The sequence below is a fragment of the Notolabrus celidotus genome, chromosome 14 (genome assembly GCF_009762535.1).
Source record: "Notolabrus celidotus isolate fNotCel1 chromosome 14, fNotCel1.pri, whole genome shotgun sequence".
Classification (NCBI taxonomy): Eukaryota; Metazoa; Chordata; class Actinopteri; order Labriformes; family Labridae; genus Notolabrus; species Notolabrus celidotus.
Window position 1 is genome coordinate 30,212,883 of NC_048285.1, and position 16,959 is coordinate 30,229,841.

The 16,959-nt window shown below is 47.8% G+C and overlaps 1 protein-coding gene across 2 annotated transcripts in view; it reads right to left on the reverse strand.

Annotated features, from left to right (window-relative positions):
• The window catches only part of cdon (cell adhesion associated, oncogene regulated), a 37,655-nt gene that overhangs the window by 15,480 nt on the left and 5,216 nt on the right, over positions 1-16,959 (reverse strand). For both annotated transcript variants that reach the window (XM_034701735.1, XM_034701736.1), the window contains exons 2-8: positions 7,498-7,636; positions 5,966-6,244; positions 5,300-5,446; positions 4,279-4,422; positions 3,902-4,192; positions 3,553-3,822; positions 169-428 (exon numbers count right to left, since the gene is read on the reverse strand). In XM_034701735.1, the coding sequence (XP_034557626.1) occupies positions 169-428; positions 3,553-3,822; positions 3,902-4,192; positions 4,279-4,422; positions 5,300-5,446; positions 5,966-6,244; positions 7,498-7,570 (1,464 nt within the window). In that variant the 5' untranslated portion in view covers positions 7,571-7,636. The remainder of the gene's footprint in view (positions 1-168; positions 429-3,552; positions 3,823-3,901; positions 4,193-4,278; positions 4,423-5,299; positions 5,447-5,965; positions 6,245-7,497; positions 7,637-16,959) is intronic.

The following is a 16,959-nucleotide window of genomic DNA, read 5'->3' on the forward strand; positions in this document are numbered from 1 at the left end:
GGAGCAAACTTTCCATCAGTACAAGTCCTGGATCTACTTTCTGTAATGAGTAAATGATATCCGCCCATTCTCAGGTGATTCTAGGAAAAACACTTCAGGGAAAGGTTGCATGTTTATGGTTTGAGACAAAGGACAGGAGTGAAACTTCTCCTTGTGTTTTCCCCTCACCTTGCGATATTTGACAAAGTAGGCATTAATGGAACTCCCTCCATCCCTCCCTGCCTTCCACTCCAGGTCGTATATGTCAGGTTTATGAGTCTGAGGCGGGCTGATGATGATCGGGGCCTCCGGAGTCGGACGGTCGATGCTGCGCTCAGAAGGCAGACTGGGCACGCCGCCTTCGTCCTCCGTCAGGAAGCTCTCGTGGCCCTCGTCGTTCTGCATGGGGTGCAGCGTTGGCACGGCCGTGGTGGAGCTGAGCTGCGGATCTGTCGGGGAGCAGAAAACATCAAAAGGTTGTGAAAACATAACACTACTTATGAAAAAGCCAGAGCTCTCTTCCCAAACATGCCAGAGAACCTTTTTCCAACACTCATCGGGAACAAAACAACCTCACAGCAAGTCAGCTGTACAAAGTGTACTGTCACATTTCTGCATCACAATAAATGAGTCCTCGATGGTTCAGATGATCAATCACACGTGTAAGCTGCAAAATAAACAGTCTTTGCATGTTGAATTATGAATATGAAGAATCTGGGGCTCAGTGGAGCAGAGTTTTGGACATCTGCACACTGTAATAAAAGCTGAAGCAATGGCAACAATGAAACTCAGTCAGCGACTTGCAGAGGTGGCCCAACATGTCAACAGGGACACGCAGAGCTGGAAAGTTTTACATTTGGAGCAAGCCTTTTTAATCTACATAAAATAACAAGAACAAGCTGGTCCTCTGCTGCACCACATAATCAAGCTTTGTTTGTTTTTTTCATTAAACCTGAGCCACAGCCAACACGGTCCACCTGGGCAAATCCTGCAGGCCCGGAGCCTTATTACGGCTGACACCAGCTTGGCAGAGCCGGGGCGGAATTTTTCACAGACATTTGGAGGACACTGAACTCAGCCAATAAGAGGAGGGACCGCTGGACTCTGAGCCACACCACTGAGGTCAAAGAGCGCCACCATTCAATATTAAAACCTAAAGTTAAGGAGGTTAGAGCAGTGAGGTTTGCCACAGGGGGACGTCCGCAGGCTCCCGAGTCCAGGTTCGTGCTGTTTTGTGTGCGGCACCGGTTCACTTAAACAAACAGGCCCAGAGCTGGTAACACTAGACCTGATCCTGGGACCGCAGCCAGCTGCCGCACATTCCACACGCCAACCATTAAAATACCGGAGCGAATCAGAGCCCAGCCATACATCCAGTCCTACACACTCTCCTGCTCGCTCGCTCCTTCTGCCCTCCACAGCCGGAGCTCCTCCTCCTCCAGCACACTGACACAAGAGGAGGCAATTAAGGCCACGGCGTCCTCGCCATCCTGATGGAGAGGAGTGATATTTCTTGAGTAAGCACGGCTACACCTGGACGGAGATTCACTGCCAGGTCCTTTCCCCGAAAAAGGTCAGGCCATTAGAGAGGCACACCTGGGAGTGAACGTGAAGGTGAATCATGAAGGATTAGTACCAGCCTCAGTCTGCACTGAGCTCAGCGTGGCGGAGGAGAGGCTCATGTATTTCTTATATTCTTGACAGACTGCCAGGATGTCAAAACAGCTTATCCTGATGTAGGGAGGAGGTGTGAGTCACTGCGGCTGCTGTTGATTAATTTTTATTAACAACTTAGCTTTAGGTTGTTTTTCTAATGCATCAGCTCGTTTGTTTCCACATCGGCTGAAGGGGATAAAGTTCAGAGCCATGTGTTCTCCGGTGATATATTTTCCTGTCACTCAGCTCATTAAATAATCATTCCAGCACCGTGGATATGGCAAGGTTGCTGTTTTTATCATCCAGGAGCAGGGCGAGCACAGTGTGTGTGTGTTGATGGGAATGACAGGGAGGACAGCCAATCGCCTGACAGAATAGGGACACAACATCTCGCCTGCGGTACATCCCATGTGAAGGATGAAAGCAGGGGGTTGTCATAGTGATGGGAACAACGATACCAAACAGAAGATAACTCAGATTACTCTCTGAGACGGATTATAACAGCACACATCAATGACACTGTTTACTCCGAATTCAAAGGGCAAGCGATAAGCTCCTGTTCCGAACACAACCCATCTCAGAGTGTTTACCTCTGCAGGCATATTCTGCTTATCAGCTTCAGCTCTGTTTCCACATATCAACCCAGTCTGCAGCACAAGATATTAAATGTAATTCCTCTTCCTGAGAGAAAGGAACAAATGTTTAGCAGTGAACTCGTCTGATCCGGCGTGATTTGTACTCCCAGTGTACCTCATGTAGAGGTATAAATCATCCTGCAGATAGCAGGCCGGGCTGAGGGAATGGGGCCACGGCGTGGAGCGGCTCGGGAGGCAGAAGAGGGGAGACTTTTGGGGGGAGTGATGGAGGAGGAGGATGAGGAGGAGGAGGAGGAGGAGGAGGAGGAGGGGGGCTGTGATGTGTTAATAAATAAAAGGCAGTTGTGTATGATGTTGACAGCTGGGTGGTCTGGTCCTCGTCATAACCCTCCACGGCTACTCCTTACATTCCAGTGTCCGGGGGCTTATCCCCGACGGCGTGCACAAAGCTCACTCTCACGCTCAGGCTCAGTTCAAGGCTCAGGAGGAGGGCGGCCTTGGCTAAGCTTCTCCTACCAGCCCTCAGAAAAACACACACACACACACACATTCACACTCGAGAAGCAAGGACTCCCTGCAGATACTGTATGTGCAGGCACACAGTGATCCTGCCTGGTAGGATGCCTTAACCCTTTACAACACCTGCGAGAGTTTTTAGTCAAGTTTTAGAATCATGCAGCATCAAACTGCTCTCTTTTGTATCTGTAAACTCTTGAGCGCTGCAAACCCTGCTGTGTCAGCATACACGCTTATATTGTTCGGTTAGTCATGACCTCGAGTTGCAGCGCTGGTTTCATCCTGCCTTGAGGTTATTGAAAGGAGAGCGCTGGGAAAGGAGGGCTCGCAACTTAACTCAAGATTAATCTGCAGATATTCATTTTACTCATTTTTATCCAAAAAGACCAAAATGAATTTGTTCTTGCAGCTCAAATATCAAGATCTGCTTCCTTTAGCTGTTTTGAAATTGAATATTTCAATGTTTCAAATCTGGTTGGATAAAACAGGAAGTATAAAGATGTCACCAGTTGCTCTCTGAATATGTGAGGAGCTTCTCAAACTACTTTTCTAACTTGTTATGGACGAGCTGACTGAAGTGAAGGATACAAAACCCAAAAAGTAAAAGTCTGACAAAAAGATGCCTTGGATTGAGAAACATGATGTACATGTCTTTATTTGTTTCCTTCTAAACATCCAGTAAGTCTCCATATATCTGTATCAGTAATCTGAGCATGAGCAGAGATCTGATGAGCTGTAAGCTGAGCTGAGTTGAGATCACTCCATCTTAAAGTAACACATTAGTTTAAAGATTACAGAAACAAACCTGACAGCAGTGTGAGCGCTCCATGGGACTGCTCAGAGCTGAAGCCGTTGTCCAGCAGACACTGAAACACACCCTCATCCTGGGCCGTCACCTCTGCAACAAGAAGCGAGGATCCAGAGACCTGGAAGTGACGTGAGGGGATGATGGGTTCGGCGTTGAAGAGCCAGGTGACGTTTGGGGAGGGGTTTCCTTTAAGCAGGCAGGTGAAACGAGCGGAGGAGCCAGGAGAGACGAGCTGGTCTGACGGGCCCTCAGTGATGGACGCCGGCTCTGTGGAGGAGAAACCATCAGTTTAGGATCACAATGAGACCGGATGTGAACATCCTCATGACAGAGTCAGCTATCTTACCGAGAACATTCACAGTATAGTTAGCGCTCGTCACAGTCCCCTGCTCTGTCTCAGCAGCACAGGTGTAACTTCCTTCATCGCTCCTCGTCACCGTCACAAAGGCGAGGTTGTTGTGTTGCTGTCGGTGAAACGGCCCCGGTGTGACCTCTTTACCGTTTTTAAACCATTTGGCTGCAGGAGCAGGAGCCCCCGACAGGATGCACTCTAATGTCAGCGGCTGAGACTGCTGCACCGACACGTTCACAGAGGAGGTGGGGTAGACTATCCGCACAGGGGAGGGGGAGTCTGAATCTGAACACACAGAGGAACCATGTTAGCAAACAACAACAGGAAATACAGCTGGATTTAAAAAAGGATGAGATGTGTGTTAGACTTACGTTTCACTGATAGCTTAGTACCATGAGACTGCATGACAGTTTCTCCAGTAACAGGGTTGAAGGCTCCACATTTGTACATTCCCTGGTGCCGGGGCAACACGGAGGGAATCTGGAGGTTTCCAGACGGAAGAACTAAATAATCATCTGAGAGGAGAAAAGAGAGAGACAGGAGAGTCAGGAGAGTCAGGATCACTGAAGACCAACACTGTCTGCCTTACAGCATGACGAGGAGAGATACACGGGTGTGAGGGAGAAGATGGATGACTTCTTAAGTCATAAATCATGTGATCTTGAAGTATGATTTCAGTAAATGTTGTAAGGCGGCACATTTTTTAAGACTCCATCCATCCATCCATCTTCTTCCGCTTATCCGGGTCCGGGTCGCGGGGGCAGCAGCCTCAGCAGGAGAGCCCAGACACTCCTCTCCCCCGGCCACTTCCACCGGCTCTTCTGGGAGGATACAGAGGCGCTCCCAGGCCAGCTGAGAGATACAATCTCGCCAGCATGTCCTGGGTCTTCCCCGTGGCCTCCTCCCAGACGGACATGCCCGAAACACCTCCCCAGGGAGACGTCCGGGAGGCATCCTGACCAGATGCCCGAACTCTGGATCCGGAGGAGCAGCGGCTCTACTTTGAGCCTCTCCCGGATGTCTGAGCTCCTGACCCTCTCTCTAAGGCTGAGGCCTTGTATTCATGATCTCGTTCTTTCGGTCACTACCCACAGCTCGTGACCACAGGTGAGGGTTGGAACGTAGATTGACCGGTAAATTGAGAGCTTTGCCTTCTGGCTCAGCTCTCTCTCTTCACTCAATCATCAATAAAATGAATAACGAGATGCCAATGTCAGTTTTTGTTGCAGAACTTCTTCACACTGATCAAAAGTAGTGCTGTGCTTTGATTTTAAACATTCCCTGCAGAGGTCTGTTAAAATGAAATATATGAACGGTGTACTAACTACAAATAACCTTCAAATTTCTGTGTTTGTGTCGATCTGTGGAGGCATTATTCAGTCCTAAACCAACCTGTGGACACTTCTATCCGCTCCCCTCGTACCCTCAGTCTGGGCAGGGCTGGAGGGACGCTGTGCGGTAGAGGACACTCGATGAGAACAGCGCTGCCTTCCTGCACCGATAACGTCCGCCGTCGTCCCTCTTCATATTCTGATATTTCTGCAGTGACCGAGAAAAAAGCAGCTTATTTATTCGAGTCTTCTTCTGCACAACATATTTGACATTTCAACATGTGCTGAGCATCACAGTCATGAATGGAGGCAAACAGCGCTGCTACTTGAGTTGAGTTGTTTGTGTTGGATCACTGGGTTTGTTTATTGTTGCTGTAAGTGATTCTATTCATGCCTGATACAGTTCCAGATCAGGGTCGACCCCTCGGCGTAGTGTCCAACAGCAAGCAACATCCCAGCGGGATCATAACAAACTGCACAGGAAGGCTCACGGCTCATTAAGGATACCGGTCAAGAGGCATTTGGACGGGTGCCCGAGTAAAAACTCCTACTGCTTCCTTCCCGTCGACCACTCAGCAGCAGGCCGCCGAGGACAGGCATTCTTTCTAAGTGTTCAACACTCACAAAATGGCCTTCCTCTTCTCAAGGCAGCTTCCTCTCTTTATTTACCGCTAAGCTTTGAAGTGAGCTCAAGTGTGCACAGAGGGGTAATACTCTGTATCCGTACCTGCGATAGCCACACGCGCATGGCGGCTGGCGACAGCCGGGCCGTGGTCCAAGCGTGCCACACACTGGTACGCTCCAACATGGCTGGGCTTCAGGGAGGAGATGGTGAGGGAGCCCTGGTTGAGCTCCACGCCAGGCAGGGTGTCCTGGACGAGGGGGAGACCTCTGAAGCGCCAGGAAATGACCGCTGACGAAGGATTTACTGAGCAGTGCAGACGAGCGACAGAGCCTTGACTTTGGACCAAGGAGGACGGCTCAGAGAGGAATGATGGGTACTGAGCTGCAGAGGACAGGAGGAGAGAAACACAGGGTCAGCATTTTGAATCAGGATGTTTGGTTTACTAGTCATGCAAATACTTTTACAGTGAAACTGCTTAAAGAAAAGAATGAAGCATCTACAAGGTGTTGGAGCTATTTACATTGTTTCTTATATTTGATTATTCTTACTTTAATCAATTAATTTATTGTTATTTCATTTATGGTAATTAAAGGACTAAGTTTGATGCCATAGGGGTTATCAGTATACTCCTTACTCACTTCTGTAGGTTGATAGTTTTTGCACCAGGTGACGTGGATATAGAGGGGCAGGTAAGATAGGAGGGGCAGACACCGGGGGAGGTGAATGTTTTTATACCAGGAGATTTGAAGGCTTAGAGACGTTCCCTTTTGTTTGAGAGAAGCCTTTTTTGTCTTGTACAATAAACCACCAAAATACTGAATACTTGGCTGGACATAGGCAATCTTTTGGACACCGTGTACGATCCACTCTCTCCCCGTGCCCCGTGGTCGTTGAGTTTTGAGTTTTGTAAAGTGAACCAAATCAAATAGCTTCTACACAAGGTTGTGAGCGAAGATCCCTTTAGAGGGTCCTTTTCCTCTCTGAGGTCAGACCCTTTGAATGTGTCACATCCCTGGTTCTGGGTTGTCTTTGTCACATAAATGCAAATTCTATCTATCGGTGGAACCATGTGACCATTTCTGGAGTCTTTATTTTTTCCTGATAGGCTTTGACTTTCAGAGGGAACCATCTTTTGTTTGCTAGCTATCACAGCTATCATGCATGGTAGGGTAGAAACTACACGTCACAGGTGTGAGAAAAAAAGAGATAGAAATTAAGGTATCAAACTCACAAACTGTTACATTCATTATATTTTAGCAATCTAGGAACAAGGGCATTCACACTAAGTGAAAAAAAGACTTTCTCACATTAACACCTGCAGGAAACACAAAGCTGTTAGCCTTAAGTCTTCATGATCTGTCTCTAAAATCAGGATTTCAAGCAGCTTAAATTACCACTTTCTGCAACAGCATATCTTAATGTTGTTTGCTGCAGTGCGGTAACTTATTACAGGTTCATTTTTGCAATGAAACTAATGGAAGTAAGCGTGAAAACAAGAAGCTGCAGAGTGTGAGGGAAAACCTTTCACATCACACAGTTTACTTTGATTTACTCCTCTGCTGATATCAAAATAAGGGTTTGTAGCTTCCTATCACCTCCATCAGTTTAAGTCTGTGATCAGGAGAACAACTCACATGAGCAGTTGATGAGCAGGGACTGGCTGAGACACAGCACAGTGGACAGGAGGACCCTTAGGCCACTGTCCATGGTGCACTTTGACCCCTGCCAGCAGCCGTGTTGCCCGACACGCAAACCCTCGTCTGATCGGCAAACCTGCAACACACAGAGGAGAAGAAAAACACATGAGACCAGAGCTCTGCATGGAGACATGACAACATCGAACATGTGAGGATGAACTAAACGAGAAGCTGGAGGAGGATTTCAGAGGTGAGAGAAAAAAAATCTATCAGGCTCCAAATGAGTCTCGTATGACAATCCTCTAATCTTCACGACACATCCTCTTTACACACTCCTTGATCTCCACCTCTCACCCACTCCACTGTCTCCACGGAGGCTGGAATGTCCAGCCTCTCCTGCCCCCCTGCTACTCTCTCCCACTGTGCCGCTGAGATCTCCTGCTAATGGAGTGCCCGTGGAGAGACTGTCCCCTCACTCTTAATATCACTCTCTTGTCACACTGTGTTGCTTCCTCATAGGTTCACTGTAGCCTGAAGTGCAGGCCCAGACACACTGGAGGGCACGTAATTAGGAGCATTCCTCTATCCTTTTCAACCCGACCCCTCCGACTGCGGCACCTCCTCCTCCTTTCTGTAAGAGTAATCCGGCCTGCTTTGATCCCAGGTTCCTGGTTGGTAACCAGGGTTTGAGCCTGCGGCCGGAGGGACAATGGCCGTCCAGCTGTGATATTCACACAGGCGCTTCGGTGGCTCGCAGACGTTAGCGGAAGGGCCAAGCGGGGCTGAAGGGTGGGTCAAATTAAAAGGATGATGTCTGGGTGGGATCGGTGGAGCTGAACAGGTTTCTAACGCTCTTTTTTTTAACCTGAACATTGTTTCATCTGATCCACACTGAAGCGGGTCAATCTGTTTGGCCTCCACTCAAGGCAAAAATGACAAGCTGGCCCCAGTGTGTGTGTCATGACTGATACTTAATGCAAGTGTTCATTTTTACTCTCTTCATCTCTCTCTTTTTTATCTAAGAGGGCATCCTGAGAAGAAGGAGGAGAGAAGAGGCAGGAAATAATAAACTCTCTCAGCTCCTGGCTCACGCCCCCTTCTCACCCTGAGGTCAAAGGTCAAGGAAGAGCAGAGAGAGAGGGTGAACCAGCGGGTGTCTGGTGGCCCTGGACCAGCCCCCAGAGGTCACCTCTGGCTCTCTTTCAACTCACACACACACACACATTTGTACTGTTTTTACAAACACACTGACACTTCACTCAGAGCAGGAGTAACAGTGTTAAATAAGAAGTCTTAAAACAATCATGCTGCTTTCTCAATAACTGTGCTGGTCATGATTGAACACACTACATTATGCATGTGCACGCTTTCTGCGTTTGAGGCTCCAGTTTGAGTGTGAGCCTGCTCGTTCACGCAGATCAAACCCACATCTTGCAAGCTAGCGTTTCTCCATCCCACGAGTTGCAACAGGCCCCGCACACTGCTCCCATGTCATCAGTGGAAACTATCTTTCTCTTTCTGCCGGAATAATGATATATAATTACAATCATAACAACGGCTCTATAAAAATGCACAGCCAAGCGCGGGCAGATTGGCACACGGAGTGAGAAACTGGAGCCGATGTAGTAACTTCCTCTATTTGTATCCACCTTTCTTCTGCTTTCTTAATCTCACCTGCGACTTCCTCAGAGTGGGCGTAACAGTCGGGCACCACTGCCCGGACTCGGCGCTCTTGTGTAAACACACACACAGCTTCCTATCTCACACATCAATCTGCCGCAACAAGGAAACACAGGGGCATCATTCCTGCTTCTTATCTGTTTGGCTCTCCTCTGACATCCGCCACCATGAAGCCGCCTCAGTGGAGACAGACACCGTGAGGATATCTTGTATCCCACATCCCATTACAGGGAGACGTCCTGATGCTGGCAGCGCTGGCTGCATGGAAAGACAAGTCCTGCATCCTCCTGGGCCGACACTGAGACAAAAACTGGACAAATGAAGTCAGATCACTCGGGAGTCGTCTCCCCTGGTCATACGTTGATCTGCAGCCAGACTGCTCGATCACTCCTCTGCTCGCCTTCTTAAAACTCCAGACTATGCGACTAAAAGTATGTTCCAGATTTCCTCCACCTATCCCAAATCTGATCTTATGTTACTCTCTGTTTTCTCACTTATGTTGTAGATGCATGGCCGGCCTTAAAGCAGGACGGCTGGCTATAAATTGAAGAGACATCCTGCATAAAAAACAGACATTGCTGTTGAAAGCTGATATACAGACACAGGGACAGTTTATGAAAATAAATGAGCTTAGTGTCAGTGAGTTCAAGTGGAAAAGTTCCTGTCTTTTGGGTGTGGGGGGATGACCTATGTGTGTTTGGGAAATTTTTGACTGACACCTGGATTAAGTGTGTAAAGGCGAGGAAACACAGCAGAGTTTCCCTACTTTATCTTCAGAGCTGTGTTTTTTAGTTTGTATTTTTGTATTTTATCTGTCATGTTCCTTTCCAGAGGAATCCAGATTTACGGCGTTGAGGCAGCACTCTTATTTATCCATCTTGGGAGTGATACATAACTCAGACACAGGAATAGCTCCATATATCCCCTTGTAGGACAAGAGGGATCCCTGGTGATGACACAGGAGAAAATAAACACACTGACAGGCCGCCCTCAGGGAAGGGAAAGGGGTTTTGAGTTCTGAGGGGGGTTAGCACCTGCACTTCTTTTTGGCCTCCTCTCTGCAGGAACTACTTAAAGCCCCATCTGCCCGCATGTGGGGCTGGCCCATATCCCTGTCATATTGGGTAAACAGGGACAAAAGCAACGCGGCGGTGCATCAAAGACCTGGAGGGCAGAGGAAGAACAGGTCACAACTGGTGCTGCTGACTGAGGTGGGGAGGGAAGGGAAGGGGGGGTCTCTTTGCTTCACAGGACTGCACAGATGAATAAAAGCCTGAAAGCCAGCAGCAGCAGCAGCAGCAGGCATCATGAAGCAGCTCCAACGCTGATTCGATATCATGAGCTGGGACTCTACCAGAGTGATACAAATCCAATAAATCAGAGAGGGTTTATCTCCCAAAAAAAAAAGAGAAAGTGTAACAAACGCCTGAAACGGATGGAGCTCACAGAGAGAGATAAAGACGTTAAGTGAGGGAGCAGCGGGGTGTGAGAGAAAGAGCAAGTCGTTTCTGGTATGATGGTCTAATCTGACCTGTGCACTGAAGCTGATTCACATGCTATACCCCAAACCTGTCTGCACTCGCCCACATCTCACGGACAGAGGATCTGCAGCGCACACATTCCACAGCTACACAGAGGGGAAGAAAGAGAGAGCGGCGGACACACAGAAAGACACTGAAACACACATACACACACACACACAGTGGAGATGTGAGATAAATCCAAAACAAGACGATGAGAGGCAATGGGGGAAAAGCATAGGAGAGAAAAATGAAAGAAGAGCTTTCTGGGAGAAGAGTAAAAGGAGATGGGGGTAAGAAGAGGTGAAACATTCACAGGGAGGTGAAAAGTTGCCAAGCTGAGACTCATTTCTCCGCCCACTTTATTTGGCTGGAAGATAAAGACATACAGATAATGGCTGAGCGTGCATACACCACTGCCAAAACTGACTGATGATTCAGCCTAACTGCATTCAGCTAGACCCAGAAAACTTTGGGAAGAGCCTCCCGAGAGAAGAGACTCTAGGGGACCATTATGGGCTTCTTCTATTGGTCTTGGTGAGCCCACTGAGGCAGCCCGGGGCCACAGAAGAAACTAATGAGTGGAAACACTGGGCCTCTGGTATGGCCTAACTGTCTGATTAAAGACTGAGAAGTTATTAAAAGTGGGACAGACTTAGAGAGAGAGGGGAGGGAGCAAAAGAAAGCGAGGGAAAGAAAAAAGAAAGGCAGACATGATTAGGAATCAAATCAGGGAATTAGGAGAGGAGAGAAGCAGAGTCCTTTTGTTTTACAATGAGAGAGAAGGACAGATTCACATTCAAGAAGTTCAGTGGATCGATAACAGGAATGATTCCCCTCGTTTTGAACTGACACGCCGCAGAAAATGAATGCGTGTCTCCTCCATAAATCATTTAAACGAAGTGTGACTGCAAGACGGACGAGGTACATTTACAAGGACATTCTGCTTCTCACACACTGCTGTCTCCCTGAGTGTGTGTCAGCGGGAGGACAGAGCGTGAGCAATCCGGGAGGTGCAGGGTGACGGCAGGGCCAGGCGGGTCCCAGAAACCCAGCGACGCCGCAGCCCTGACGACACGGCCGTGCTGTGGGATCAGACGAGAAGAAGGAATGAAAGGAGAGGCCCCCGGGGATCAGACAGTCACATCCCACAAAGCCCTGTTTACCAAGGACACACATACCCCCCCCCCACCTCCCCTCACCTCACCTCCTCCCCCCAAATATCTCCCTTCACCAAAGCTCGACCCTCCCTAAGTGCCAGGGCCGGGACCTGGGAGACAGCGCTAATTCTGCCCCCAGGCTGGTTGGCCGAGGACACAAACGGAGCTGTGAGGGGGGGGAGAAAGGGAGGGAGGTAAAAGATTGAGACAGAGGGGAGAGAGTGGGGACTGAATGGTACAGTATGTAAGACCCATCTTAATTGGAGATTGTTCTGCAATGTCTTGTTTTCCTGGGAATCTGTGAAGGGGAGGGACAGGAGGGTAGGGAGGTACGGCTGTTTCCCAAGCTCCTGAACAGCGGGATTAACCACAGGGGCGAAACTCAATAGCGGCCTCGGACACTGGAAACAGATCCCCGGGTATCGCCACCATACAAGGCCACCTTGAGACCTTTTGCAAAGCGCATGTAACTAACAACCCTTCCCTATTGTCGGAGCTCTCTGGGCCCTTCCGGCTGATTTCACAGGCCTTTCAGCCCACAGGGGAACGTCTGCTCAGACGTTAAAGGTAATTCTGATGGAAAGGAGGAATGCACAAGAGGGCCGTCTTGCCCTCGGGGTGTGTTATAACACTGATCTCCAACATGTGCCAAGAGTCTGATTCAACACGCCAGCCGAGAAGGGAGCTGGGATTGTGCAGCCGTGGCACCGAAGCAGAGGAGGCTACGGATTCACATTCCTAATATCAACATTCATTAGAGAGATGATGGGAAAACAGGTTGATGCAGCTGAGGACAGAAAATATTACATTTGCCACATGTCTTGATAAATATCCACTCTCTCTGGAGGAGTTCAGCTTTCATATCAGTGCTTTTAAAAGCTGCTGTGTGGGCTGTGAACTTTGGGCATGCAGTGATGTGATCCAGCTGTCCCCTCCCCTTCTTTCCCCGCGCTGCAGTCTCTCATCCCTCCCTCCAAGCTCTCCTGGATTCCATCACTGCCTGCGTCTCTACAGCAACAAGCAGCAGAGACGCAGACAACAGTTTCTGTTCAGTCTCTCTCTGATAGCTCGCTGGCTGACAACCAAAAGTACTTTCAAACCGAAACATATATTCAATAATGTAATTTTAAACATGTAGAGCCAAAACAAGTGGACAGGGTGTCCAAATAGAAGCATGGAAGAAAAGTCAGTCCTGCATCAGTTTGCGTCACCTGAAGTCAAACCGAACCGTGTGCCGTCAGCTGGTTGGACCTTGCCTTTGTTTGTCATGTGAGAGGCGTGAGAGAGAAAGTACACAGAGGATTTTCATTTCTCATAATGATAAATTGACCTATAATGGAGCGATGGCGGTGTATTACCCAGGGGGCTGGATTTACAAGACAGAAAGCTTTGCTTCCACAGCCAGCGAGCCGAACAAAAACAAACACATGTAAAACGGTTAAAACATAATTAGTCTTCTTCACCGATTCCACAAATCTCTTGAAGAAACCCAAACAAACAAACCGGCTCCCTTGTACGAACAAGTCTTGAGGACCCAAAGATAAATACACAGTCCTAAACAGAGTGTGTAAAAGCTTTATTTAGTTTGTCTAAATGTTTATCCGTCTCGCCTTGTAACACTCCACGCTTGTTGTGCGGCGATCAAGTGATCACAAAACAAACTCGGTGGTGATACATCAACACACAGAACATCTGAGTTTCCACTTCTGGCTCGTGGTCAAATCTTCCAAAACCTCTCCAACATATTTCGGGTTCAGGCTGCAGAGTCTAGAGCAAGCATGTCCAAAGTACGGCCCGGGGGCCAATTGCGGCCCGAGGTCCATTTATTTATGGCCCCAAGCTTCCATCTTAAATTGTGTTATTCATAGCAATCATCTGTACATTTACAGTTTCTTTCAAGCACACAAACAAAACTAAAGTCAATCCAGAAATGTCTCAAAAAGCTTCATATGGACTTCCTGTCTAAAGCCAAAGCTCTGGGGATTCTGCAAGACGGCAATTAAGAAGAAACACAAGAACTCTTAAAGCGGACAGCTTTTCAAATTAATGTTTTCATCATGTGAAAATGTTCCTGATGAACGCTAATAGTTCAGAAGACACAAAAGAGGACACAAGACAAGATCAGAATTATGAAATTGTACAGAAAAGGCAAAATTAATGCTTAAAAAATGTTCAGAACTCATCCATCCATTATCTTCACCGCTTATCCCGTTAGGGGTCACGGGGGGCTGGAGCCTATCCCAGCTGGCTTCGGGCGGAAGGCAGGGTACACCCTGGACAGGTCGCCAACCTATCACAGGGCTAACACAGAGAGACAGACAACTATTCATGCACACACTCACACCTACGGGCAATTTAGAGTGATCAATCAACCTGAGCATGTTTTTGGATTGTGGGAGGAAGCCGGAGAACCCGGAGAGAACCCACGCATGCACAGGGAGAACATGCAAACTCCACACAGAAAGGCACCCGCCCGGCCGGGGATTTGAACCAGGAACCTTCTAGCTGTGAGGCAACAGCGCTACCCACTGCACCACCGTGCAGCCTGTTCAGAACTCAGGAAAATATATTTTGTTATTAAAATGTTGTCTGCTGGTCAGACAAGTCTTAAAAACAACATGAAAAAGAAGTGTGATGAAGTCCAGATCATGATCCTGCCTTAGGAGAATAATGATACAGTATTTTTTCCCACATTGCCCGACCCGAATGAAAAACATTTTCCCCCAGAAGAAGATAGCGTTTGCTAATCTTTACATGGTACTTCCTAGTTACTGTTTTATTGACAAAACACGTAAAATAATTGTTATTAAATATTTCATATATAACTTTTAGGATTCCAAAGTCTCAGTAGGAGCCACTGGCCCTGAGGTATTCTGACAACATCATATGTGGCCCTCTTTGAAAAAAGTTTGGACACCCCTGGTCTAGAGTGAGAAAAGCACACATGACGTAGTGCTCTGATGGCGCCAAGAAAAACACGACCTCATGACAACAGCAGAACATACAGCAACCATGAGTCTTTGTGTAGGTTTGTGTTTGCTACTGTGTTAAAAGCTGCACAGGAACCTGACAGTGATGCATGAGGTTGATCAAAGTCAGTCAAACCTGAGACGTGTTTGCATCCATCACAAGAGAGAAACAGAGTCTCAGCTACAGAGCAGCCATGTTTGATTCTTCTGCTCACTTTCAATATCTTCTATAAATGACTGGTTTCGTTGCTTCCTAAGGGTCTGGATCTTGGAGTATAAAGGAGGCCCAAAATGGCACCCGCAACCACAGACCCAGCAGCAGTACTCGCGCAGCCTCACACTCTGAACTGGGAGAAAAACAGCCCTTCAAACAAGTAGCCTGTTTGTCAGCCGGAGGGGAGTGCCAGCCACTAGTTTTGCCTTAATATAGTCTTGCTGATCCTTGTGCAGGCTTTTCAACAGCACACACATTCTGGTTCATAGAAAACCCATGTCAGATGTGACTTATTGGTTCAACATTTGAAATAGAAAGCTGCGGTTGCTCACAGTTTCTAGAAGAAGAAAAAAAAAAACTGGAACTCTTGGGGCCCGCGCTGAGGCGACGCACTAAGCCAGGCATATTTAGTAGGGTCAGTTTCAGGAAGGGAAAAAGAAATGAATCTTGCAAACAGGAAGACGCTGAGGATGCAAAAAAAATTCCCCCTCGAATGTTCTGAAATACTTTGCTGTGAGAGCTGTCAGCAAGGGTTCGGTTCAGAAGTTCACTCCCCTGAAATCTTCCCCTGGGCTGAGGAATCATTAGAAAACTACACCAGACAGGCCGTGGAACAATGGGTCTCATCGTGTATTCGCTCGACATCTATGAGGAAGAAATGTTGTTTTTGGCGAGAGGCGAGTATTGTGTAAAATGCCACGTCGAGCCCTCCCAGAGGAACTGCATGTTCTCTCCCATATGTGTGGAGCTCTGCATCATGTTGAAGGCACATAGAGCTCCAGCAGCCAAAAAGCACTCCTTCCAAGGATTAAGAGCATGCAGGTTCATGCATTTTAACAAACTTTGAAGCACAAGGCTGAAAAGGACCTGCAGTTTGCAGAAATAGTTCAGGACTAACAAAGTATTTGCAGTCTGCCGCAGCCGTTTGGTCTTTTATTCCTCTGAAAATATTTGATCCAGACCTGAAGGACATCATTCTTTCCTACAGTAAAAATATATGAGTCCCTATCAAACTGTGTCCCTCTGTGGGACACACACACAAAACCACCAATCGTGCTCTAAACCATCTGCTGTTTGACTACTTTCATTAACTGTACCCGCCTTGTGATTCCTCGAAGCGTCGTGTGTGGTATCGGTTTACATTCCCTTATCATATTGAGAAGGCAGACATATATATTTAGATGAAGCCTGTATTTCCATTACATTAGCAGAAAACAAACCCTCTCCAGAGAAGAAGCAGACCTCCTCGTCCTCCTGCGTATCTCCTGCCTGTACAGTTCGGTCTCGCTGCATTTCAGTGGCTGGCTGAACATCTGTTTCTGCTGCTCCAAAAACTGTTTGTTTGTCTTAACAATTACGCCCTGATGTTTCTCATTTCATTTCTTAAATCTCTTGAAAGTCATTATCCAGTTTCAGGTCCTTCAAGGTTCTGAATTTTTAGAAACTCAATCCGACCATCTGTTGAAAGCTGCCGTACACATCGGGCTACACTGCGCTCACCTCTGACATTTGGTTGGAGTTGTAGCGGAGGAAGCATGCGGCCTATCTGTAACCTGCTGGAGTAACATGCTTGCATAGTAAAGTGAGTCAGTGCCGGGCTGTGTGGATCATCTGTCAGAGGAGGGGGGGACATGGAAGAAATGGGGAGGGAGCTGGGGGGGGGGGGTCCCACTGGGAAACACAGGGGTTGTGTAGTTAAAATAATGACAGTGTGAGCTCAGAGCAGATAAGAAGTGCTACTAATGACAGCTTCATGTAAACACAAGTGACACCTTCAGCTACCGCGAGGCTGCTTCAGCATGGCTTCAATTTATCCAGTTCCACTCACAGCTTTCCCTTGAATAAATTTAGGGAGGGGAGCGGAGGGAGGAAAGTAAAAGTTTTCTGTCTTGGCGCTTTGCAGCTGCAGGGTGCTC